At 52.4% G+C, this 22,593-nt stretch overlaps 10 protein-coding genes across 10 annotated transcripts; 5 read left to right on the top strand and 5 right to left on the bottom strand.

Annotated features, from left to right (window-relative positions):
• Positions 1-175: 175 nt before the first annotated feature.
• LAESUDRAFT_719766 (uncharacterized protein) lies at positions 176-2,107 on the bottom strand. Its single transcript, XM_040907691.1, has one exon. The coding sequence runs from the start codon at positions 1,943-1,945 to the stop codon at positions 374-376; it is 1,572 nt and encodes a 523-aa protein (XP_040769478.1). The 5' UTR covers positions 1,946-2,107; the 3' UTR covers positions 176-373.
• On the top strand, positions 2,107-3,223 carry LAESUDRAFT_669955 (40S ribosomal protein S19). The gene is made up of 3 exons (XM_040905421.1): positions 2,107-2,340; positions 2,407-2,549; positions 2,617-3,223. Exons 1-3 carry the CDS (start codon positions 2,318-2,320, stop codon positions 2,928-2,930), a joined length of 480 nt encoding a protein of 159 aa, XP_040769477.1. The 5' UTR covers positions 2,107-2,317; the 3' UTR covers positions 2,931-3,223.
• LAESUDRAFT_669952 (delta12-fatty acid desaturase) lies at positions 3,221-5,610 on the bottom strand. The gene is made up of 9 exons (XM_040905420.1): positions 5,249-5,610; positions 5,140-5,184; positions 4,825-5,079; positions 4,512-4,752; positions 4,388-4,457; positions 4,177-4,333; positions 3,890-4,120; positions 3,720-3,831; positions 3,221-3,662 (listed from the first exon to the last, which is right to left on the bottom strand). Exons 1-9 carry the CDS (start codon positions 5,341-5,343, stop codon positions 3,540-3,542), a joined length of 1,329 nt encoding a protein of 442 aa, XP_040769476.1. The 5' UTR covers positions 5,344-5,610; the 3' UTR covers positions 3,221-3,539.
• On the bottom strand, positions 5,216-6,465 carry LAESUDRAFT_153984 (uncharacterized protein). The gene is made up of 2 exons (XM_040901375.1): positions 5,962-6,465; positions 5,216-5,903 (listed from the first exon to the last, which is right to left on the bottom strand). The coding sequence occupies exons 1-2, from the start codon at positions 6,352-6,354 to the stop codon at positions 5,385-5,387; spliced, it is 912 nt and encodes a 303-aa protein (XP_040769475.1). The 5' UTR covers positions 6,355-6,465; the 3' UTR covers positions 5,216-5,384.
• Positions 6,466-7,765: 1,300 nt separating this feature from the next.
• LAESUDRAFT_669947 (CK1/CK1 protein kinase) lies at positions 7,766-10,098 on the bottom strand. The gene is made up of 5 exons (XM_040905419.1): positions 9,869-10,098; positions 9,517-9,794; positions 9,197-9,431; positions 8,796-9,121; positions 7,766-8,745 (listed from the first exon to the last, which is right to left on the bottom strand). Exons 1-5 carry the CDS (start codon positions 9,939-9,941, stop codon positions 8,068-8,070), a joined length of 1,590 nt encoding a protein of 529 aa, XP_040769474.1. The 5' UTR covers positions 9,942-10,098; the 3' UTR covers positions 7,766-8,067.
• Positions 10,099-11,083: 985 nt separating this feature from the next.
• LAESUDRAFT_153860 (glycoside hydrolase family 30 protein) lies at positions 11,084-14,006 on the top strand. Its single transcript, XM_040901374.1, has 15 exons — positions 11,084-11,452; positions 11,522-11,678; positions 11,740-11,774; positions 11,829-11,877; positions 11,933-12,007; positions 12,066-12,208; positions 12,264-12,330; positions 12,385-12,458; positions 12,515-12,688; positions 12,753-12,911; positions 12,965-12,981; positions 13,043-13,206; positions 13,271-13,451; positions 13,515-13,584; positions 13,642-14,006. The coding sequence occupies exons 1-15, from the start codon at positions 11,381-11,383 to the stop codon at positions 13,699-13,701; spliced, it is 1,497 nt and encodes a 498-aa protein (XP_040769473.1). The 5' UTR covers positions 11,084-11,380; the 3' UTR covers positions 13,702-14,006.
• Positions 14,007-14,310: 304 nt separating this feature from the next.
• Positions 14,311-17,569, bottom strand: LAESUDRAFT_641195 (ribonucleotide reductase alpha subunit; the record flags this gene model as incomplete). Its single annotated transcript, XM_040903646.1, has 11 exons — positions 14,311-15,100; positions 15,149-15,773; positions 15,828-16,051; positions 16,110-16,346; positions 16,401-16,742; positions 16,795-16,915; positions 16,968-17,109; positions 17,165-17,222; positions 17,282-17,343; positions 17,391-17,424; positions 17,544-17,569. The coding sequence occupies 11 exons, from the start codon at positions 17,567-17,569 to the stop codon at positions 14,311-14,313; spliced, it is 2,661 nt and encodes an 886-aa protein (XP_040769472.1).
• A 252-nt stretch (positions 17,570-17,821) lies between these two features.
• On the top strand, positions 17,822-18,780 carry LAESUDRAFT_669943 (uncharacterized protein). Its single transcript, XM_040905418.1, has 3 exons — positions 17,822-18,123; positions 18,176-18,547; positions 18,598-18,780. The coding sequence occupies exons 1-2, from the start codon at positions 17,868-17,870 to the stop codon at positions 18,496-18,498; spliced, it is 579 nt and encodes a 192-aa protein (XP_040769471.1). The 5' UTR covers positions 17,822-17,867; the 3' UTR covers positions 18,499-18,547; positions 18,598-18,780.
• Positions 18,472-19,357, top strand: LAESUDRAFT_153834 (uncharacterized protein). The gene is made up of 3 exons (XM_040901373.1): positions 18,472-18,547; positions 18,598-19,084; positions 19,147-19,357. The coding sequence occupies exons 2-3, from the start codon at positions 18,756-18,758 to the stop codon at positions 19,295-19,297; spliced, it is 480 nt and encodes a 159-aa protein (XP_040769470.1). The 5' UTR covers positions 18,472-18,547; positions 18,598-18,755; the 3' UTR covers positions 19,298-19,357.
• A 1,207-nt stretch (positions 19,358-20,564) lies between these two features.
• On the top strand, positions 20,565-22,055 carry LAESUDRAFT_740466 (Aldo/keto reductase; the record flags this gene model as incomplete). Its single annotated transcript, XM_040911081.1, has 9 exons — positions 20,565-20,647; positions 20,708-20,736; positions 20,795-20,925; positions 20,988-21,097; positions 21,159-21,240; positions 21,297-21,391; positions 21,466-21,591; positions 21,658-21,710; positions 21,794-22,055. 9 exons carry the CDS (start codon positions 20,565-20,567, stop codon positions 21,856-21,858), a joined length of 774 nt encoding a protein of 257 aa, XP_040769469.1. The 3' UTR covers positions 21,859-22,055.
• Between the last annotated feature and the right edge of the window lie 538 nt (positions 22,056-22,593).

Here is a 22,593-nt window from a genome sequence, read left to right as displayed (position 1 = left end):
ACAGAGCAGCACGAAGCGAGATCAGGGCCATCTCGTTCTTGCACTTGCAATCTCGCTTAAGGGATCGTAATTCATTCTGCGAAATAACCGGATTGCCGGTTGTCCAATTCGCATTATCGGCTTTGTGGCGTTTCTCTAATAACATATTGATGCCCATGGCAGTCTAAGTTTTATGCACACGACCAGAACAGTGCAGGTTATGAAACGTACGGAATATCAGTACAAAATCTCGTAGCGATACTTTGAAGCGTTCTATGTATACGTGAAGCATGCGATAGATTATAAGTAGACAATACAATGCGACAGGAAATTCTCTACGGGATACTAGATACAATGCACAATGCCTGCTGTTACGATGACAATTGTCCCACGGTCAACCTCGATGATACAATGTCCCATCCAACCCAGACAAATGTAATCGGGTCCCAAGCACAGGCGACAGAGAAAGAGCATGCCGCGCCGAAAAGCCAGCACACCCTACGACACACGCATCCTTCAACGTGTCGACCCCACAGTCCGCGCGTGAAGCATCGTCCGTATATTGAACGCGGTCACGCAGCGCCTCCACTATCGCGTCACCGCTCAACCTTTGGCAGTTCCACAGCTCCAAGCTCGTCAACTTGGGCATCCGTACTCGCTTCATGCCACCATCCGGCATCGGTATCGCAGCGTGAGGGACGTCCATGCCTGCTGCCGAGCCTCCTATCTCGGTAGGAGCAAGCAGACTGATCGCCTTGTCCGACATATCAGACGCGACAATAAAGAATTTCTCCAACGTCTCCAACCGGTCAAAGCACCATTTGAAGTCCTTCGTTCTCATGTCCGCATAATCCATATGCAATATCCGTAACGGGGGATTACTCCGACGGATGAGCGAGCGCAGGCCCATGCCCGTCGCGTGGTCGCTCCATGGCGACTGCGAGAAGTCGTGCGCCTCGTCCTCGCTATCGCCCTCCTCGGTGAGCCCGTGGTACGGATCGTTCTGCATCTCGAAGTCGATGTTCGTGTGCTTGATGTAGAGTTCCTCGAGCGCAGGCGCGTGGATATGTGAAAGAAGCACGCGCACAGCACAGGTGCTCCGCAAAACGAGCACGCGCAGCTGCAACAGGTTAACGATCGGCGGCTTGAACGTGTCGGACTCGGAGAAACCATCGGGCGGGAAGCCTTTAAAGTTGAGCTCTTGCAATGCGGGGAAGGCGGAAATGAACTGCAGGATGCGTGTAGGATCGGTGCAGACATCGAGGGACTCCTTGATGGTGAGAGAGGTGAAGGAGAGCGGCGCGATGTGCTGACGAAGGGGTAGATCGAGCAGAGACATGTGCATCTCGAGGTCCGGCAAGCTGTCGATGACGAATATGTTTGGCGATGGAGGCGAACTTTCGAGCAGATCATCGTGCACGCCTTTGATCTTGACCGTCAGATGTTTGACAGACATCTTACAGGCATCCGGAAGGAGCAGTACGCTTTCTTCGTGCTGGGCTATTCTGATGGTGCACCTCTGCCACCGAGAGATGGCGGGCAAGAGCGGCGACATCAGTGGTAGCAGCAAGTCCGCCGACGGGAGTCCAACGTGGATGTGGATTGGCAGGGCCGCTGATAGGTCCAACCACCGCGAGACCTGGGCATGGGATGTCGCAACCTTGCGCCTGTCACTCAGAAAGATGTGCTGCCACACCGATGGAGATGTATGGGCGACATCATGCCAATACCGACAAACGCTGGCTAGGGTAAGCGGCACGAGGTCGTCGTCGAGGCCCTGGACGCAATACTGGAAAATTTCGATGAGCAGCTCTGGAGGGAGAGCATTGACGGTGATAGTAGAGTCGGATGAACAATCATAGGAGGGTGCATAGAGCAGCATATCGACGCAAGGGCGGACAGCCTGGTGGTATTTGGGAGTCAGGAGAACTTTACAATGAGCCACAATGAGGTAAGCGCTGGACATATGCGTGGGGCGTGGGAACTTATGAGCGCGCCCAGACTCCCGCTCAATCGCCACCCTTGCTTAACCGATCCATGTCGCACAGCTTGAGCACCGCCATAAGGATGACCAGTGCTAGTTAACGGAAAAGATTTTGTTCGTAAAACTGCCAAGGCCAAGTATGAGGCTGGAGGGGAGGAAAGACGCTAATGGGGAGAGCAAATCATTGCAAAGCCCGCAAACAACAGCAACTGCTGACTAAGCACAGAACTGCACAGATCCGGATGTCTGGCTTCAAACTCAATTTACACCGTCCACGCCAGTCTACCCGCCGGCAACGTCGCGCTCGCCACTCCCCTCCTCGCTTTCCAAGGCAGCTTATTCCCTCTCTACAAAATGCCGGGCGTACGAGACATCAGGTACGCGCCAACTGCGCGGAGGTTGGGCCTGGGAAGCGAAATCTGACCTCGGACTTATGCACACAGCGCGGAGGCCTTTATTGCAGCATATGCATCCCACCTCAAGCGATCAGGCAAGCTCGAGGTGCCCACCTGGGTCGACATCGTGAAAACCGGCTCATTCAAAGAGCTCGCACCATATGACCCCGACTGGTACTACATCCGCGCAGGTCCGTACCCACCCCGCATCCCGCTTTCTATTTCGGCCCTTGTACCTATCTAACGTGTGCATTGCAGCTGCGGTCGCGCGACACATCTACCTCCGCAAAGACGTCGGCATCGGCGCGCTCACAAAGCTGCACGGAGGCCGCAACCGGCGGGGCAACCGTCCCTCGCACCACGCCAACTGCTCCGCGTCCGTGCAGCGCAAGGTCTGCCAATCGCTCGAGAAAATCGGCGTGCTCGAGAAGTCCGACAACGGTGGCCGCCGGATAAGCCAGGACGGCCAGCGGGATCTCGACCGGATCGCGACGGCGGTAGTTGAGGCGGCACGGGAGGAGGAGGAGGAAGAGGGAGAAGGAGAGCAGGAGCAGGAGGAAGAAGAGGAGTAGACGTGTCGCTCGCTAGCATCGCATTCCTGCGCGAGGTTGGGCGGTCCCCTCTTGTTCTGGCGACTGGCGTGTGTCTCTCTCATCATGTTCTCTGTTCTCTTACTGGTATGACATTTGTGCATGACCAAAATGCAGCCTGCGCATTTGACAGCCATATATTGCTGCTGTTTGTCGCTGCGCTCTTCCCATTTTTCACACAAGTCGCGAGGTCGCGGGCACTCTCTTTGTCAAAGGTCAAGTACCATCGCTGGCTCCCACTATCGATGCAGAGCTCGCTCCTCATACAAGTTCACGCTGTTCAAGTGGTTTGGTCATTTCTCCTATTGACAATCTCCACTCTACAAGACCTCTATGATCTATGCGTACAGCGCCAAGCACCAGCTGACACGGTACACACAGCGGAAGAACCGTTTTGAACTCGGATGATTAGTCCCACTCCTCCGCGCGCGTATCCTCCCAGCGAGAACGTGCACAGACGACCTATCAGTGCCAACGAGAGCGACAACGACGAGGTAAATAGAGACATCGAGTATTATACAGATGACATGCAGCGAAAGCAAGCAACAAGCGGGGGTTTGAACAAAAGTTGGGCGACAGGCCGTTGGCCGCTCATGCGTCCTTGTCGAATTCAATACCCGAGTCGCTAACGTTGCTATCGATGACCACGGGGCGCGTCGACGCGAGGCCGTGTGCGTTCTTGTAGAAGATGATATTTCCCTCATCCTCGACGAACTGAGTAGTCGTCGAAGTCAGAACGCGTCGTAAAGAACAAATGCAGTCGTCACTGACCTTGCACTCCTTGAACACCCTGTACATCTCAGCCCAGCCACCTGGACGGCCCTTCAAGGGTACAAGCCCGGCCTGCCTCAGCCTGGCATGAAGAATATCGTTCGCCTCCCAACTGGACAGCCAGAGTTAGATTCGAACACCTTTTCATGCGAGCAATGGAAATCACGTACGCATGGTAGTGTGGGATCTTACTCGCGACATGGTGCGCGACGTGGGTCTCGGAGATGCCATGCGTCAGATGCGCGCCGAGCCAGCCCATGATGCTGCCGCAGTCGCCAAGCAAGTTGCGGTCGAGCGTTGTGAGGGCACCGCGAGGAAATGTGAACTCGGGGGCGCGGTAATGCGGAAGCAAGGGGTCCGTGTGTTGCAGGAAGGTGATAAGGACAAGCCAGTGATTCACCCTACAACGATTCATGGTAAGTCGTCGCGATACCAGAGCTCCGAGAATGTGACGCACCAGAGATACGGAACGAGGTAGACCCGGAAGACCTCAAGGAAGCCATAATGGTAGATAGCAGTAATGACTGCGGCGAGCCAGATCACGATGCCGAGGTCAGAGATGAGGATCTGATCGCGGTGATGGGGCGCAAACATCATAGCCGACGGATTGAAATCTGTGCACTATTTGATGAGAGGGAGCGGACGAGGAGCACGAATGATCGACTCACGATTGGTGTTAGAAGGGTAATTCTTCTGCCCTGATGCATTCATGCCAATGTACAACCACCAGCCAAAAAGCTGTTCATCGACTATGTTATACACTGCATGTGCAATACAGAAAAGATCGCTTACCAGGTAGCTGGCAGCTCCAAGGGCAGCACCAATCGGAGAGTCGCCCATCGCCTCCCAGAGCTCGCGCTGGACCTCGCCATTGACACTAGCGCCGTACAAGTCCTCCTTCGCGGCATCAAATGCGGGCAAGCCGAGCTGCGAACGGGTCTTCGGAATGAAGACCTGGTCTTGCGTCATGTGGCCAGTGGATGCATGATGCTTCGCGTGAGTGATGCGCCAAGAGTGGTAAGGGACACCGAGTCTAAATTATGAGAGGCAATACGATCACATGTCATGACGCGTCCTGCGGAGAGCGGAATGCACGCGTGCGTACCCAGAGTGCAGGACCCAGCCAATAGCATTGTTGAGGGCCTTCGACTCGGAGAATGCCTGATGACCGCATTCATGGGCAAGCACCCAGAGTCCGGTCGCGACGAGGCCGTTGGCAAAGCCGTACAGCGACCACAAGACGAAACGCGCGAAAGAGTAGAGGTACGGGCTGGGAAGGCTGATGAACTCGGGAGAGATGCGTGCATCGAGGAAGACGGCCAGCTTGTAGATGCAGAAAATCAGGAAGAAATCGTAGACGCTGCAAGCAGATCCCAGGGGTGTCATGCCTCGTCCGATGCGAAAAGACGTGTGGACTCACACATAGCTCATGGACCTGATGGCCGACCGCTTGTGACAATGGGCGCTAAGCAGGAGGGGTAACTGTAAGACCTCGGCTGGTCACGAGTGGTGAAGAATACAATACGTACGGGATGACGGAAAGCAGGTCTTTTATGGTGAGGTCGGGGATGGGAAAGGGGGTCTGCTCGACGGTGATCCTGGAATCGCAAGTATCCTTGGCCATGGCGGGCTCGATGGACGGGATGGATGGAGGCCTGCCCGTCTTTAAATAAAGGGAAAGGACAGAGGCGAAGAAAAGCGCGGCGGGGGAGGTGGTAGAGTTTTATAAGAAGGAGATCTACGAGCGGCGCTTGCCGACTCGATCTGTCCGTTGGGGCAACTTGGCGCATCTCCTGGGTGTCGCCCGCAGTGCTCGGACCACCTCCTTCGAATCTCCCCGACAAACATACTAATTAGCCCCCGTTCCAGTCCGCTCGAGGTCGCCCTCTGTCGAACGACTTCCGCTGGCACCCTCGCAATTTTTTTCCGCGCGTCGTTCACGTGCCCTGGCCAGTCTGTCCCAGTCGCTGTAGTCGTGTCTCGCTTAGTTCTCCCCCCAGTCCCTCGCTGTAATGGCATGATCGTCACTCGACGGCACGCTGATCCCTCGTTTCTCCCTATGTATCTTAATCCTCCTATCAAATGCAACAATCCCGCTACGCTATGAATTGACGCCACCTTCCGGAGCAATCTTTCTGGTAAGAGGCTTACTGGGGAAACATTGACCACCAATCGCCATGTCAGGTGTGCATTCACGCCTCTTCTACCCCCATTGAACGTGCCTGCTTACTCTAGAAACCACCTGTCTGCGGACACTTTCCCAGAAGCTGCCAAATGGATGTATTGATAAACGCCCATCGTCGACCACTAATACGCCGAAGAGCAAGGACCTTCTCTCGTTCCATAAAAACGGGACATAGTTCCAAGAAAGCGCTATGACTTGTCCTTCAGAGTCGTCAGACGTGGCTGACAAGGCCGCCCAATTCGCGCATCGGGGGCTTGCTATTTCCGTGGCTTCTCTGGGACATTGAGAACGCTCACGTCTGCTCTCGCGGATCTTCGATTTGTGTATCATGTTGGGAACTCTGCCGTGCGGATCCAGATATCTGTAGCGATCAAATGTGGATCCCAGCACTTGAAGTCTCGTTGATCTCATGCAGCAGGGCAGAACGCAACGTTCAAATAGATTGGCCATCCTTTTCTCGTACGGCTTGGTCTCCCGAGGGCAGACGAGACAATTCCTTCAATCTCCGCGGGCTCCGGATATCCTAATACGGCTCCGCGCTTGCTCTGCAATAAGCTTCAGTCGCTACTCCTACCGGCCTCATCCGATGCGGAAAATGTCTCGCCTTGGGAGCACTCGTCGGCAAATATCGCTGCATCCCTTCAGTTTGTCCTCCCCGTCCGAAAGCGCTCGATGCGTCGTGATCGACGCGATGGACTGACCCATACCGCTCGTGCACCGCCACCATTATCACGTCGCTTAAGACTGGAGACGCCGCATAGCATTGACACCTACATCGTTCTTCCACTGCACCAGAAGGCACGTCCTCAATATCAATCCTGGTGCTTGCGAACTCTGACTTCAATCTCACGCCATCCAGCACCGCCCGACATGGTCTCGACCGCTCGTCGACTCCCATGTCCCCCCAATTTTTTTTGACTAGGAAACCCTTCCCAAGTGGCAAGGTTTCTCACGAAAGATAGCTTCTCATAGCCAGACAGCTTAGGGAAGGCGCGCTACAACTCGATCCACTTGCTTGCTGCTTGCTATGTGCCGAGCCTCGCGTTGTGCATCTCGACGACTATTAAGCGAACATCGTGTCTGCGGCGGACCCATTGGGGAAGTTCGGATACAGCGGGGCGTGCTTCCCGGCCGATCTACACGTCAGGAATGCTGCTCCTGTGCTGCACATCGCCAATCGCCACGCAACCGGGAAATCTGATAAAAGCTTTTGTGGTGCTGCTCGTATCTAAGAAGCTCTCCGCTTACTTATGCAAAGTGCGAGGGCACAAATGTGCGCGGAACGAGGCTCGCTTGTGGTCGCCCTCAACGTTTTGGTCGCTGTTCTCCCCCAACCAGTCAGTGAAGATGCCCCTGCAACACACGCCATCTCGTACAATGCTGGTGCATTCACATGCTGCGCAGTCGATAGGTCTTGCTGCAGCTCCCTCAGGTCTCGCGCTCGCTGGCGTCCCTTGAAAATCTCAGTCACGCACAATTGCCACGATCGTCGTGCTTCAACTAATCGAGAGAAGATGAGCCTGATACGTAATAGGATCCAATCAAATTCATGCGAATTTGATTGGTTGCTTGGCGGATTCTTTTATCTCGCGGAGGTGCGCTAACAGTGCTTTTGAAAAACATCCTCCGAGACAGTCTCCCTAAACGCATTGTCTCAGGCCTTGTCTCCCACATTAAAATTCGAGGGCAAGCATGACTTGCTGCAATGACAGGGTCAGACATTGTAATGAGCAAGTTCGACCATCCCATCTCTGTCTTAGTGTCTTCCTTGTCGGTCTTGTTGCGCCTTATCAGCATTCTATGCCAGAACGACGTGCTGACGTCTGATTTATCATCATCGCATTTAGTGGGGGATCGTGATCTATTTTGTTTCACCCGTCCTTGCACCTTCTGACACCACGAGGAACCAAACACAAACAGCCGACGGAGCGAGGCGGCTTGGGGAGTTTTGTGACACAGTTGCCCAAGAGGAGCGACTTAGGGAGCGGTCTTGTTGTGTGGACAATAATCGCCAAGCTGATGCAACATGCTACACAACAAATAATAAAACAGGCATCCTGAAGGACATGTGCTACACACAACCCTGAACTCTAGATTCTGCCCGAGATTCAATGGATGATCAGATCGATGCCAGTAGTGTCCGAAAGGTCCACAATGAGAGAGCTAAGCCATCGTCTTCAGCTTGGTGGCGAGCCCGTCCAGGAAGCCAAATGCGTCTTTCGTCACTGTCCGCCCGTTGCTCTTATCGATGACAGTGCTGAATTCCTCCACCATCTGCGCGAGCTCTTTACTGCTCCCTGCCTTCGCCACGTTCCGCCGCAGGGAGACCAGCTTGGTTATCTTCATATGGGCAGGTTGCGGCATGCCCTCGTCGCCATTTTGCCGGCGCGACGCGCGCGTGGGCTGCACGCGCGTGGAAGGGTCTACTAGCTGCTTGTGTAGCGCATCCAGGACCGCGAAGGCTTCCCTCGTGAGTGTCCGGGAGTGCGTCTCGTGGAGGATCCCGACGAGTTCCTGCACGACGCGCGCGAGTGCGGCGTTGTTGGTCGCGTCTGGCACGGTATGCGCCAGCTTTCTCAGCTGGATCGCCTTCGGCCATCGCACTGCAGCGGGTGCTCCGTGGGGATCATTCTCATCGTCGCTACTGATGACGATCACTTCCACAGGCTTCTTGGCATTTCCCTTGTCCTGATGCACGACGTTCACAATCGCATTGCGCTCCACGAGGACACGCCGACACTCGTCGTTCAGATTGAGCTTGGCCAGCTCGCGGAGCATGCCCTCGATTACGTCGTTAACTGGCACCGGTCGTTTTGGCTGCAACGCTACTGGCACCGCAGGCTATGTCAAGTCAGTGCGAGTGTCCTGATGAGCCATGTTCGTGAACGGACCTTAGGGTTCTTCGGAGGCCAAACAAAGGATGAGCTGCGTCCATAGCCTCTGTCAGATGCCAACTGCCTGAATCGATCTATCCACATCGCGTAGTCGGGGCGCTCTGCGAATTTCAGCCGCCTGCAATACCGAAGAAAGTCCTCAAATTCATCTGGTAGGCCATGGCAGAGGGTCTCCGGGCGCGCGTTCCGCTTCTCCTGCATAAGACGCTCGTGTGCGGCATCTGTCTTGGGGACGCCGTTCCGTGTCCAGCTAAGCCCGCCTGGGGTGAGTAGATGAATGAGCATGAGTGCGACAGCTTCTAGGTCGTCTCGCCGTGATGGCACTACGGGCGCATGATAAGGCGTCAGCTAATATAGTTCGTGTACTTCCGAGGCATCGGAGCGACTGGGCCACGCACCTTTGCCTCTGCAGTGTACTTTGACCGAAGTGAACCAGTAATTTCCGATGAAGTCGCGTTTTGCCTTGCTTTCGGGTATGTGGCAACGTGTAGCCCGGTCAATGTAGAATTTGGAAAAGCCAAAGTCTATCATGTAAATGATGTGGTCGTTTGGAGGGAGCCCGACGACGCAGTTTCCGAGTTGGATGTCTCGGTGCAGCAGGCCACATTTATGCATGTACTCCAGTCTGGCTATCTGTTGAAACGTGGAGCCAGATCGGGAAGCAGGATGTGTACAGCGTTTGACAGCATCCTCATGGAAGAGCAATAAGAACACTGACCACTTGCATTGCTATAGCGCAGACGCTATGCAGCTCCATGACACCTTTTCCACTTCGGCGGAGAAGTGCATCCAGGCTTGAGCCAAGAAGCTCGATGGCCAAATAGTCATATGCGCCCTCTTCGCCACAACCGAAATAGGACGGCATGCCTAAACCACCCTGCAGCGCAGGATAGAATGAGCGCTCAAACAGGTTGGTCCGGCAATCTGCGTCTCTTAGCTGGAGTTTGATCGCAGCCTGTTGGTTTGTATGAACATTTATTCCTCGAAAGATTGAGCCTAATCGAACAGACAAGGTTGGAAGAGCGTGAGAAAAGGATGGCGCGTCTGTCGCGAGCTGAAGGAAGGTGCACCTGAGTAACCAGATCCCAGATTCTCCGCTAGCCACCAACTTCCAATCTTCTGCGGGTAGGGATTATTTTGCATGTGGACCAAAGACCGTGCAAGATATAGTGACCAGAAAAGCAATAGGCCGTCGCAGTCTTTCCGTTCAAGTAGATGAGGCGTATGGTGCAAGGCACTCAGCACATGGACTTGCAGGGGCACAAATGACAGCAACGCGTGGCGCGTAGGACAAGTCCGTTGACCGTGCGGCGAACATACCAACCGTGATGGAGCACGCGCTACACGGTCACGTGAGGGTCGCGCACCTGCGTTCTATCCACGAAAGGCATGTCCCATCAATTCCACCTTGCTCCTCGACCCTCACAGCAACTGCTGTCAAAATTATCAAGAGCACTTCTTGCATTTCTTCTGAACACATTGTTGAATTCCAGACTCGCATAAAATGGCCAAATGCGGCTAGCGCGACGAGGACAAATGGGCACAAATACCAGGCCTATTGAGGCAAGTCCTCACCTGCCGCATGCTCGTCTGGCTTCGTCAGGTACATGCAATGCTGCCGTCTGCGCATCGTCGCGCGAATGCGTCCATAGTCACGGTACCATACGGTCGCTTGCGTTCTCAATATGATCTGTCCGCCGTACATTCATGATCGCCCTTATTGACTGGACTTTTAGCCTCAGCATGGCCCGGCAAAACCGGCATCGTGCATTGCGATGCTCCGCGGGACATGTCTCCCTCTTTGGGCGTCGCAAATTTTGCCACAACATGATATGAAGTTTGCTCCGGTCCTCTACTGCAGGTCCCTCGGCATCATTCTTTGGCCGGGAAGTTTGTCGCAGCTTGTCGTCTCGGTGAGCATGCCAAACATGACCCAGTCTGCATATCGAATGGTCGAGTGGGGACCCGGAAAGACGTCGACAGAGTGAGAGACTTCAGACTACCGAGCATCAGCACAACGAGGGCCAGTCACCGGATCGGAAGTTACGATCAATTCCAGGCCCATGGTACACGGGCGCAATCCCCACGCTCCTGCGCTTGCAATGTGCTGCACGTTGTACCCACTTCCTTCTCGAGCGGCTTCACCAGCGATACACCGCCATAGGACCTATCTCGACGCCCTCATCTTGAGGTTGTGGTCATCGCTCTTTCGCCGCACTCCCTTAGTCTGACGATATGGCTGATATCGCTTTTGCGGTCACAGTTGCACTACCTTGAATGAGAAATGATGACGACCAAAGAGAGGCATCGATTTGCTGTTCCGCTGCGTTCTCATTCGATCACGGCCTGATGTAGATGTCCCTTTCGGGCTCCTACGTTCCGTTGTCAAGCAGAAACTCCGGCAGGACAACCCTCGACTGGCATTGTTATGGCACGTCTGCTTTCTGCCCACGCGTTCATTATGCCGGCCTCGGAACAGTATAAAGTGTCTCGCGTACCTCGCGATGCACTATTCCTGTCTCCCGCTGGCAGCTCGTCCTCTCCTTCCCCGCCTGTCCTTAAGGCCTATTTAATACCCTGAGATGTTATTCCACGCGATAACGTCGTGCTTTGCATTTCTCTCGCCCATTGCCGCGCAGCAGATCTACGATGTCGTACGTCTGCTTCCTCTGCACGCTGCTTTATGACATAGCTTACATAGCCGACATATTGCCATACAACAGTGGTCCACTACCTGGGACAGAAGTGACTTGTTCACTTATACCAACCTGTATCCCAACCCGATCGACTTCACTACTCCTGGTGCCACTGGTTCAGCGGATATTGTGGTGACGGACACCACGCTGTACCAGAGTATGATTGGCTTTGGGGCTTCTTTGAGTACGCCTGCTAGTACCGCATCGGAAAACGCATGTCTGACATGAAATGTGCATTCTCATAGCCGATTCATCTGCGCAGCTCTTGAGTGAGCTCAAGGTGCATTATTCATTCCCGCTGGTTTCACGTGCATTCAGACTGATCTCGAATTAGAGTAGCGACTCGGACACGTACTGGGATATCATCAACTACCTCTTCGATCGTGCGCGTCTATTCTCGATCAGGTTCTGTATATGCCTAACAGAACTCCCTGATAGCTACCGATGGCGCAGATGCCGCAGGCTTCTCCTACATCCGTGTCCCCCTTGGTGCTTCCGACTTTTCCGCCAGTGGTGCGTGCGGATCATTCCGACCCTAAGATGTTTGGGGAATTGCTGAAACGTTCTTTAGTCTACAGCTTTGATGATACTGATGGTGACACTTCACTTAGCGACTTCAACATCAACGCCGCTCCTTCCTATTTGTATGATGTCCTCCAGGATATCGCCGGCGTCAACAGTTACCTCAAGATTCACATCTTGCCCTGGTCGCCGGTAAGGGCAGCCTGCAATCATTGTGTTCAATATGCTGACAATGTTTGCATTCTAGCCGGGATGGATGAAGGACAGCGGTACCATGCTGGGCGGTTCGTTCCAGTCCGAATACACTGATACCTGTGCGCCTGGAGCTCGTTTCTATCAATATTTCCTCTGATGAGGTTTTGATGCAGATGCCAGCTATCTGCTGAAATGCTTGCAGGCTTACTCAGACATGGGCTTCTCGGTTTACGCGATTGGAGTCCAGGCGAGCAGATTGTCGTACTGTGATGAGATGTCGATTGCTAAAGTTGCTTATTGCAGAACGAGCCCCAGAACAGCGACTCGACGTATCCAACGTGCTTGATCTCTGCATCGCAGGAAGCGGCCATCGGTCTGCAGCTCCGTTCCCTCATGGACTCCAACGGCTTTTCGGATACCATCATCATTGGCTACGAGCACAACTGGAATGATGCTGCTGACTACCCTGTCACACTCGTGCGTTCATCTCGGCAGTTGGGTTAAATCCTCCAGAGCTAATGTGATATCATGGATGTTACAGATGCAAGATGCGGCGAGCGCATTTGCGGGAGTCTCCTTTCACTGCTACGCCGGCAGCGTGAGCGACCAGGAGGAGTTCTACGATGCCTATCCAGACAAGGACATCTTCTTCACTGAGTGCACCGGCGAGTTCGGCAGTGATTGGTGGAGCGATATCAAGGTCAGTGATGCACTGCCTCCTGCCGTCTACAATCACTAATACGTCAAACGCAGTGGTACATGGATAATATGCAAGTCTGCCGCTGATCCGTCATCTCTGATCGCGGATTGCTGATATTTTATCGCGCACAGCTTTATCGGTTCTCCGAACTACTGGTCGAAGAACGGCGCCATGTGGAATCTTGCTCTCGATGGAAACGGCCAGCCAACGCTCCCCGGTACCGATAGCTGTGGCACGCCTTGCCGGCCCATCGTGACCGTCAATAGCAATGGCACGTATAATTACAACCAGGAGTGTGCGTTGTCAATCTGAACCTATCGTCGTTCTTGATACTGATATTAATAATCTCTGCGTGATAGTCTATGCTATTGCCCAGGCGTCGAAAGCAATCCTACCCAAGGACACAGACGGGCCGTTCGGCCAACGAGTCGAGGTTGCAGTCAACGGCGATCTCGACTGGGGACTGATTGTGGCTGCATACGTGACCAACCGCACCGATTCTACAGATTGGCTGCGCTACAGTCTGGTCGTCCTGAACTGGTGAGTGCATTTCATGACGTTCAGCAACGTCATCCGAAGTTCATGCGTGCTGGTTGTGCCAAGGGATGATCAACCGAGTGGATCCTGGGACCCTACTAATATCACCGCTACGATCGAATTCCGTGGTCAACAGGTATGTAAACGGAGCCATCCTGACCGAGACTCATTCTCAACGATGTCGATCTACCAGGCGACCTACACCTTCCCCGTCGGTGTAACCACCCTCTGGTGGTACGGTGCACCGCTCTGAACGATTCACAACGTCATCGCGATAATCGGCTCTATGAAGACCAGAGTCTCGCACCACGATTTTTCAACAAAGCATCACGCTCGTTCTCGCACACATTCGATTATTATTAAAGGGATCAAGCCACTTCCTGCGCCCTGCGGTCTTCGCATAACATGGACGTCGCAGGCCGGGTCGCGTCTTGTTCCATGCCATTCCTTCGTCCAACAGGACGCTTGTGCACGCAATCTCTCTCTCAGGGTTTTAGGCTAACCATATGGTTCTTCATGTGTGGAGGACTCGTTCTCTTGTTGATCAAGAGTATGCACGACTAACCGAGATCTCGCTGTAGTAGTGATTGTACTGCAGATAATCTACATGTATAAGTTCAAGGCTCACATGGCTTCAAAGCTGCCTGCCGCGACCGTGCGCCTTAGGAACAAGCCTCCGTTCATGGGGCCATAAGTCAATGAAAGTTACGTAGATTCGTGAGATACAGTACCATCAGGATACGACAATACAAACAAAGACTCAGAACAAGAATGTAGTACACAAGCGGCGACGAAGTGTAGAATACATGACAGACAGAATGCAGGGAACCACCGATGGAAAGCATACGTACAGTACCGAAACTCACGCGGAACACATCAGACATGCCTCCTTGTTCTCCAAGGAACACATCAACTTCTCCTCCTCGAGTTGTCGCTCGCGCTGGCGTTGCAGAGCAGCAGCGAACTCAGGATCCTGCTCCGCGGCCTTCTGTGTCCTCTCATCGAGAGATAAACCCGCCGCCCTTTCAGGTAGGGAGTCCGCTTCATCCGTCAGGGACGTAGAGGAACTTGTCATCGCAGGAGAGGATTGGGTGGAATGGTTGGACGCAGAGAGTCTGTTCAGATTGGGAGTGATGGGCTCCTGCTTAATCGACACATGGCCAGGCGACGCGTATCCATCGCCGTTCGACATGGGAACTCGCTTCGGCGTCACAGAGGCTGCCGTCTTCACTTCTTTCGTCTCCTTCAGCATAGACTGGTCGACAGTGAACTGGATCGCTTGAGCAGCAGGACGCGTCCGGAGGTAGTACATGCCCGTCTTCAATCCCTTCTTCCATCCATAGAAGTGCATACTAGTGAGCTGAGGGATCGTGGGCGATTGGAGGTGGATGTTCAGACTCTGGCTCTGGTCGATGAATGCGCCACGGTCAGCAGCCATGTCCAACACCTTCTTCTGGCTGATTTCCCAGACAGTCTTGTAGATAGCTTTGACGTCGTCAGGGATTCCGGGGATGTTCTGAACGGAGCCATTGTTGGCAATGATCATATTCTTCATCCTATCATCCCAAAGCTTGAGATCGACAAGTTCTCGCAGCAGCCATGGACAAACGACCTGGAACTCGCCAGCGAGCACACGACGAGTGTAGATATTACTAGGCAAACGTGAGTCAAAGTCTATATTTATCACTGAAGCGGCATACCTAGTGTAAGGCTCGAAGCACTCATTATTGCCTAGAATCTGACTAGTCGAGGCAGTGGGCATCGGAGCAACGAGCAATGAATTCCGCAAGCCCGTTCGCGTGATCTTCGCCTTCAGGCTTTCCCAGTCCCAAAGATCTGTCGGAGTAACGCCCCAGAGATCGTATTGGAGCTGTCCCTGAGAAGTAGGGCTTCCCTCGTAGGTCTCATAGGGACCCTCTGCCGCAGCCAACTCACTACTTGCCTCGAGCGCAGCGTGGTAGATTGTCTCAAAGATTTGCTTGTTGAGCTCACGCGCCTCGAGCGAGTCGAACGGCATGCGCAGCGCCATGAAGGTATCCGCGAGCCCTTGCACCCCAAGACCGATGGGGCGGTGGCGCATGTTCGATCGACGAGCTTCAGGGATAGGGTAGTAGTTGACGTCGATAATTCGGTTGAGGTTACGAGTGACGACCTTCGCGACCTTGTGGAGCTTATTGAAGTTGTACCGCCCATTCTCAACGAAGGAAGGAAGAGCGAGGGAGGCTAGGTTGCACACGGCAGTCTCATCAGGCGCAGAGTATTCGAGAATTTCCGTGCATAGATTGGAGGATTTGATTGTACCGAGATGCCTCTGGTTCGACTTGGCTTAAGAAAACTATCAATGACAACGTCCCCGGTTTGTTCAACGGGTCGGCTTACCATTGCATGCATCCTTGTACAACATGAAGGGGTTACCAGTCTCAATTTGGGCATCAAGGATGGCAAACCACAGCTTGTGAGCATCGATGGTTCTGCGAGCGCGCCCTTCGCGTTCGTACTGCTCATACAACCTCTCGAATTCCTCACCCCAAACCTCGTGCAATCCAGGTGCTTCGTTCGGGCAGAACAGCGACCACTGGCCCTGGGACTCAACTCGTTTCATGCTAACGAGTAGGGACTTACATCAGTGTCACGATGAAGACATAGCAACAGCGAACCCACAAAAGGTCAGGAATCCACAGCGCATAGAAGAGATCACGCGCACGGACTTCCTCCTTGCCGTGGTTCTTGCGCAGGTCGAGGAAGTCAAAAATGTCGTCGTGCCACGGCTCTAAATAGATCGCAAACGCTCCAGGTCGCTTGTTCCCTCCCTGATCGACGTATCGAGCGGTCGCGTCATATGCCCGAAGCATGGGGACAATGCCATTCGAGTAGCCATTTGTTCCAGCAATGTACGATCTGAAGTGATTTTTTAGATCGGGCGTTCATACGACAGACAATATCGGAACTTACCCAGTAGCTCGAATGTTGTGGATGCTCAGGCCGATCCCACCAGCAGTCTTGCTGATCATAGCGCAGTTCTTGAGCGTGTCATAGATGCCCTCAATGGAGTCATCCTTCATGCAGACGAGGAAGCATGAGCTGAGTTGCTGGTTAGGGGTACCAGCATTGAAGAGAGTTGGCGAGGCATGTGTGAAGAGTCGCTCCGACATCATGGTGTATGTCTCAATAGCGCGCTCAATATCGGATTCGTGGATACCAACAGCGACACGCATAAGCATATGCTGAGGCCGCTCAACTACCCGGCCGTTGAGCTTGAGGAGGTACGAGCGCTCAAGCGTCTTGAAGCCGAAGCTGGGCCAAACGAGTGAGACCCGAGCAGCTATTGTAAAGATCTTGAACGTACTAGTTGTAGTTGAAGTCCCGGTCGTAGATAATCGCAGAGTCAAGCTGCTCGGCATTTGCCATGACGATCTCAAATGTCTCCTTCGAAATCATACCAGCTGCTCGGCCGTTCTTGGGATTTACTGAACGCAGATTTAGTATAGAGATTACTGAGATCTTGTGCTTCCCATTCACCGAAATGGTAAAGATCATTGACGACTGCCGAGAAGTTCTTCTTGGTTTCTTTATGTAGGTTAGAGACGGCGATGCGCGCAGCAAGAATAGCATAGTCAGGGTGTTTTGTCGTAAGGTATGCAGCAGTCTCCGCCGCCAGGTTCTGGAGAAGATATGTATGACGACGGAAGTACTATTGTGCAAAGCTCAAGACTCACATCAAGTTCTACCGTTGTCACACCCTGATACACACCAGCAATGACCTTCTGCGCGATACTATTTGTAACAATAAATCAGACGGCACCCGTTATGACCAAAATATGCTTCAAACCAACCCAATGGGATCAACATGTTCCTTGTCAAGGCCATAGCATAGCTTGGTGATTCGAGCAGTGATCTGCAAGCAATGTGAGGAAGCAAACGCGTGTTAAAGACAAGCCTGACGCGTGCCTTGTCAAATTGGACGCGTTCTTTGCGCCTGTAATGAGCGACGATATCAACAAACGCGTTCTACGCGCATGAAAACACGTTATTGTTGTCACATACCCATCTGTGAGGGAATGTCAGACACGACGACAGCGACAAGGCGATTGCTACATACCGCGTTTGAAGACATAGGCCATCTCTGTTGCTGTCCTAGAGTGCGATAGTAAAAAAAGAGGAGGCGGCAGGAAATGTGTCGCGAGAAAAAGAGGATGTGTGGTGGTAGGAGGGCAAGGAAGGGAGGACGCGACGCGACAATTTAAATTGAACGCGTATGACTAAGCAATCCTTATAAGGCATGTCTGAATGTTATATCTTAAATCATCGCGTCGCGACGCGTTATTTGTGTGCATTTGGATGTGTCCAGGACCTCGGCCACCGGTACACAATTCATCGATTTATCCTTTGCGGCTGGCCACAATCAAAGGGATTCACACGATGCCGCCACCAGCGGTCTTTGTTGCCAGTGTTCAATACGCTCCGCCTGTGCTGCGCGCATCCTCGCCAACAAGCTCGATTGGGACGGAGTATGGTGCCGACGAAACATCACTTTCCGATAGTGAGCTAGGCCAAGCTCAATTCGAGAGGAAATGCGAAGAACGCTTGCACTTATGTGAGCCACGGAGAGAGGAGCTCTCCGATCCCAAAGACATTCTCTTACGACGTCGTCCGCAGACTGTGGAAGAGGAGAAGGGTTGGTCTGTCTCACCTGTATAATGGTCCTCCGGATTTATGGCTTTCTGTAGAGATATTCGATCGCGTCATGCAAAACCTTCGGCAGCTCGTGAAGCAACTCGAAGACGATGAGCTGTTTGAGGAAATCTTACTTCGCGGCACTCAAGTCGGTGAAGAACAACAGCCATCTTCGGATGATATTGATTCAATCATGCGCGGTCTTATGGAGACCTCAGTTGGCCCCCTCCCTCGTGCTCAATTTCACTCGGCTGGTACTTCTTGGCTTTCCAACATGTCGCAAGGCCTGCAGACGGCCAGTGGTAGCGCTGATACCAGTGCGACTACCACTGCTAGACGGTCGGGCAGGCCTAGAGGAAAGGCACGGAGATCGTAGTCTTGGTACTTTGCCGCTAGGAGTTTTTCTTCGTGCATTTTCTAAAAACGTATGTAGCATATGTCTATTCAGATCAACATTGCTTATATTGCCCTACAGGCTTTGCATCACCATCCCACTATGCCGTGGACTGCATTTCCGATAAGGCTCCGTATTGATGACTTAGAGGATTATTTCAGCTAAGTTCCGCCTTGAATGTGTTCTATTATTCTCGCTTCTTCTTCTGTAGTCATTTGTAAGATGTATGAAATGTCTCCATGAATAGCATCAGTACGTACCGCCAAAGTCGACTTCTCGCTCGAAGACTCGAATGCTTCTCCGAAGCGTATATGGCCAACCAACTTTGCCTTCGTCAATGCCAGTTTTATCCCAGCAAGGACTCACGCACGCAGGAATATTGTTCTTTCACGACTGATTCGTCGCAGGGGAGTAGTGCAGTGGTGAGTTACTGTATACGACTTTCCGCATCCGCGCAAACATTCAAGAGTGTGCATACGCTAGAGTCCTTCGGAAAGGGGGGGAGAGAAGGGAGAGTCTCCTCCGAGAATGCCTTTAACCGGCGCATTAGTACGCTAGCTCGTATACGGCACGCAGAGGCTGTTCTTTCATGATTAAATGCACGTGTATCTGACAGCAATCGGTCGACAGCCGACTCTACAGACGCCACAAGAAGTTGTTCGCCGTCATTAGGAACCTGTTCAGCCGATGCCTTCTCTTGCATATTCTGTCAGAAATATCACTTGCATATTCTGTCAGAAATATCACAATGGCTCCCATTGTTCTCGCTAGCTCGCCCTGATAATTGGTCCGAGTCTCTGGTGTTATAATCCCTGCTCTCTGTTGAATTGGCTAGAAACATCAAGCAAATGTTTCCACTAGCGTCATCTCGTGCAGGTTATCCCAAGAAGTCGCGTAATGTCACCCTAAACGTTGTAGACCTTGGATCCATGCCAAGAAGACTATTTCAAATGCTATCCATATTGAATGCCGGCCTCGTGTAACGCGCCACCTCATGTCGCGGATGTCGGGTGGTCTTCTGGATATAAGACGCCCTCGTTCCATCCATGTGGGGAGGATGAATGAAGGCTTGGTATGCAAATAGGCTCCCCATTCAAAATGCGCGGCCATCCACTGCAAGTTTAGACCGGGTAGGAGATTCAATTGTGCCGTCATAAATCAGGCGAGTGCTGTATAGACTTCCATACCAATGTCTCACGCACTGTCTCTTGCTTAGCAAGTAGATTTCCAATGAGACGGTAGGACAATCGAAAAAGTGCACTGATATTCATAATGCGCATGTAACTCGAATATCGTTAGTCAAGCTTCTTAATGTTGCGCTGGCGCTGATTCCATCACCTTTATCCGTCGACCTATCTACTCTTCAACTCACGATGACATGCTGTTGTTCAGGTCCGGGTCGACATCTGCCCTCAGGGCAGCTCCTTGAAGTCATTCGCCATGTTCCCCACCTTGTTGGCCGCTCGTAGACCGCATTGTTTGGCCATCATACTGAGCCCTCTACCCCACTAACAGCCTCTGCATCACGTGAGAGACTGAACGACATTGCAAGCGCCGATGAACCTGGGGACAATACACTCCGGTGGAGATGGCCTCCTGGTGAGTTTGGAGAGTTTATTGAGATGCAGTGATAAACTCACATTAATGATTAAAGCATTTTCATACGTAAAACACAGTCGACCGTCCAAATAATAAATTTATCATCGCAAACGACTGCGTCGGTCTGCGCATTGGACATGTCCTGCACGTCGTCCGCCCAGGCCCGTGGACCGTCCTATTGAATTGATAGTGAGTATGTAATGTGAGTAGTCTGGACTATCGGAAATAAGAGAGGATCGTTTCAAATTCCGGCCTGGCCGGAGATACAGATATGTGAAATAGAGCGGCCGCCTGAGGGAGCTGCTACTTGCCACCGACTCTTTCACCAGCCATGCCGTTTGGAAAGCTACCCCTCAACGATGGAAACCAGGTCCGTCCTTGAAGCTTGATTTGTCGACTCAAACTAGGCGCTAATATGAGCACCATGGCTGCTCGCGCTCTCAAATTAGATGCCTACCATTGCGTTCGGTACCGGATCCAAGTGGAAGGACCAGGTAAGCAGCAGCTCACATCTGTATGTATTCACGGCGCAGTTTAATGTGACTCTGGCACATCTAGGACGCTACTGACTGCATCTTGGAAGCGATATAAGCCGGCTTTCGCACATTGATACGGCACAATGTACGCGGACAGTGAAATAGTAGTTGTTACAAGTTGCATCCTTACTTGCTATCAACAGATTATGCTAATGAGGAAAGTGTCGCGACTGCAATTCGGCGGAGCGGCCTTGACCGCTCCAAATTATTTGTTGCTACGAAGTGGTCTGGACAAGCTGGTGTACGTGAATCGCTCGAGGCGAGTCTGTCAAAGGTCGGTGTTCATACTTATCGCAAACTGCTTAATGGCATAACAGAATGATGCTTCGAACACAGCTTGAGCTAAAGCAGATCGACTTGTATCTCATTCACAGCCCTGACATTGTCCACAATATGGCAGAGGACGGGCGGGAATTCAAGCGTGCCAAGCAGGATGATCTCGCGAAGTCAGCATTTTACCCTTCGACGGAAATAATCGGTACACAGAGCTAACGAGTAGATTCTCAGGACTATCGGCGTTAGCAATTTTAAGCTGGAGCAACTGCAGCAGCTCATGAAGATAGCCAAGATCAAGCCTGTCGCTAATCAGGTAAAATATCCAATCTAACACGTTGCATATACAATTTGCTCACATCCCGTCCACAGATCTTGTTCCATCCCTACAATTACGCTCAGAACAAGGAACCGCTCGACTACTGCGCCTCGCACGGTGTGGTCGTGGAAGCATACAGCAGCCTCACGTAAGTTCGCACAGCGTGTGGTTCTCTTTGATTCTCTTTGTCCCCCAACTATCTCATGGATACCAACTACGCAGACCCATCACGAAATACCCTGGTGGCCCCGTCGACAAGCCTGTCCAAGCTGCCGCCGATAGGTTAGGTGCCACGCCCACGCAGGTGATTCTCTCATGGGTGAGGAGCAAGCGCGTCGTGATTGTGACGTACGTCATGCTCTCGTCGAGCTGGGTGCATCTTGCATCGCCAATCTGATGGAGATAATTGTTTAGGACAAGCTCGAACCCTGAACACATGCGAGAATATCTCGCAGTCGGAGACCTCCGTGAGTCTCACCCCTTTCCCCTCTATCAAACTAATGGGTCACTCTCTGACTACGGCGGCTGACACCTTTTAACGGTCCACTAGCCCCACTGACGGAGGAAGAGATCGAGGTGGCAATCGATGCCGCTGACATGAATGGGTTCCTCTAAGATTGCCATTTTGTCGCATCGCGGCGCTCACGCCTCACTTATCAATATCAGTAACATCGCGCGTCTCGGCACTTGGACGCTTCTTTCGCACGATTTGGCTTATCCTTCCGTTGTTGTTTTTCTGATGGATCCTCAACAGAGGCTAGGTATGACCACTTGGTGCAAGCTCAATCTTTCGCAGCGAAAGTTGGTATGGTACAGAATGAGGGGTTAAACATTCTCACTGATAGATTGTAATCCCATTCTTAGAATGATATAGTTTTAAATAAACAAAGAGGGTCACGGCCGCTGCCAGTGCTCATGTCGACCTTCCCGACCTCAGTGCATGACCGAATGAGGAGTTGCTCCCAGCGGAATCATTCATAGTATGGAATGTGGATAGTCTTAATTGTAGATCGTGACAGGACCCCCGGAAATCCCCCAAGAGCTTAGATCCCCGAGAACCCCCCGAGGGGGGTCTCCGGCGCGGAATGTTTGATGCCAATACCCCAAATCCGACCCCCTGCGGCCAAAAATGTTCGATCCAAAACAGACCCCATATGGGACCATTTCGGGCTCACACAGGAGACATGGTGCCATTTTCAAGCGTGTAATATGCTTAGCAAATGATAATTAGATAGTCAGATTCTATTTCATTATTTGCACTGGTCGCAATTTGTGTAGCAAAATTAACATCTGAGACCATACATGGGATCGAGCAAAATCTTACAGGGCAAATTCAAACTTCGCAGAATG

This window comes from Laetiporus sulphureus (assembly GCF_001632365.1).
Source record: "Laetiporus sulphureus 93-53 unplaced genomic scaffold LAESUscaffold_2, whole genome shotgun sequence".
NCBI classification, from domain to species: domain Eukaryota; kingdom Fungi; phylum Basidiomycota; class Agaricomycetes; order Polyporales; family Laetiporaceae; genus Laetiporus; species Laetiporus sulphureus.
Note: the sequence above shows the minus strand (reverse complement) of the source record. Positions and strands in the feature narration are given on the sequence as shown.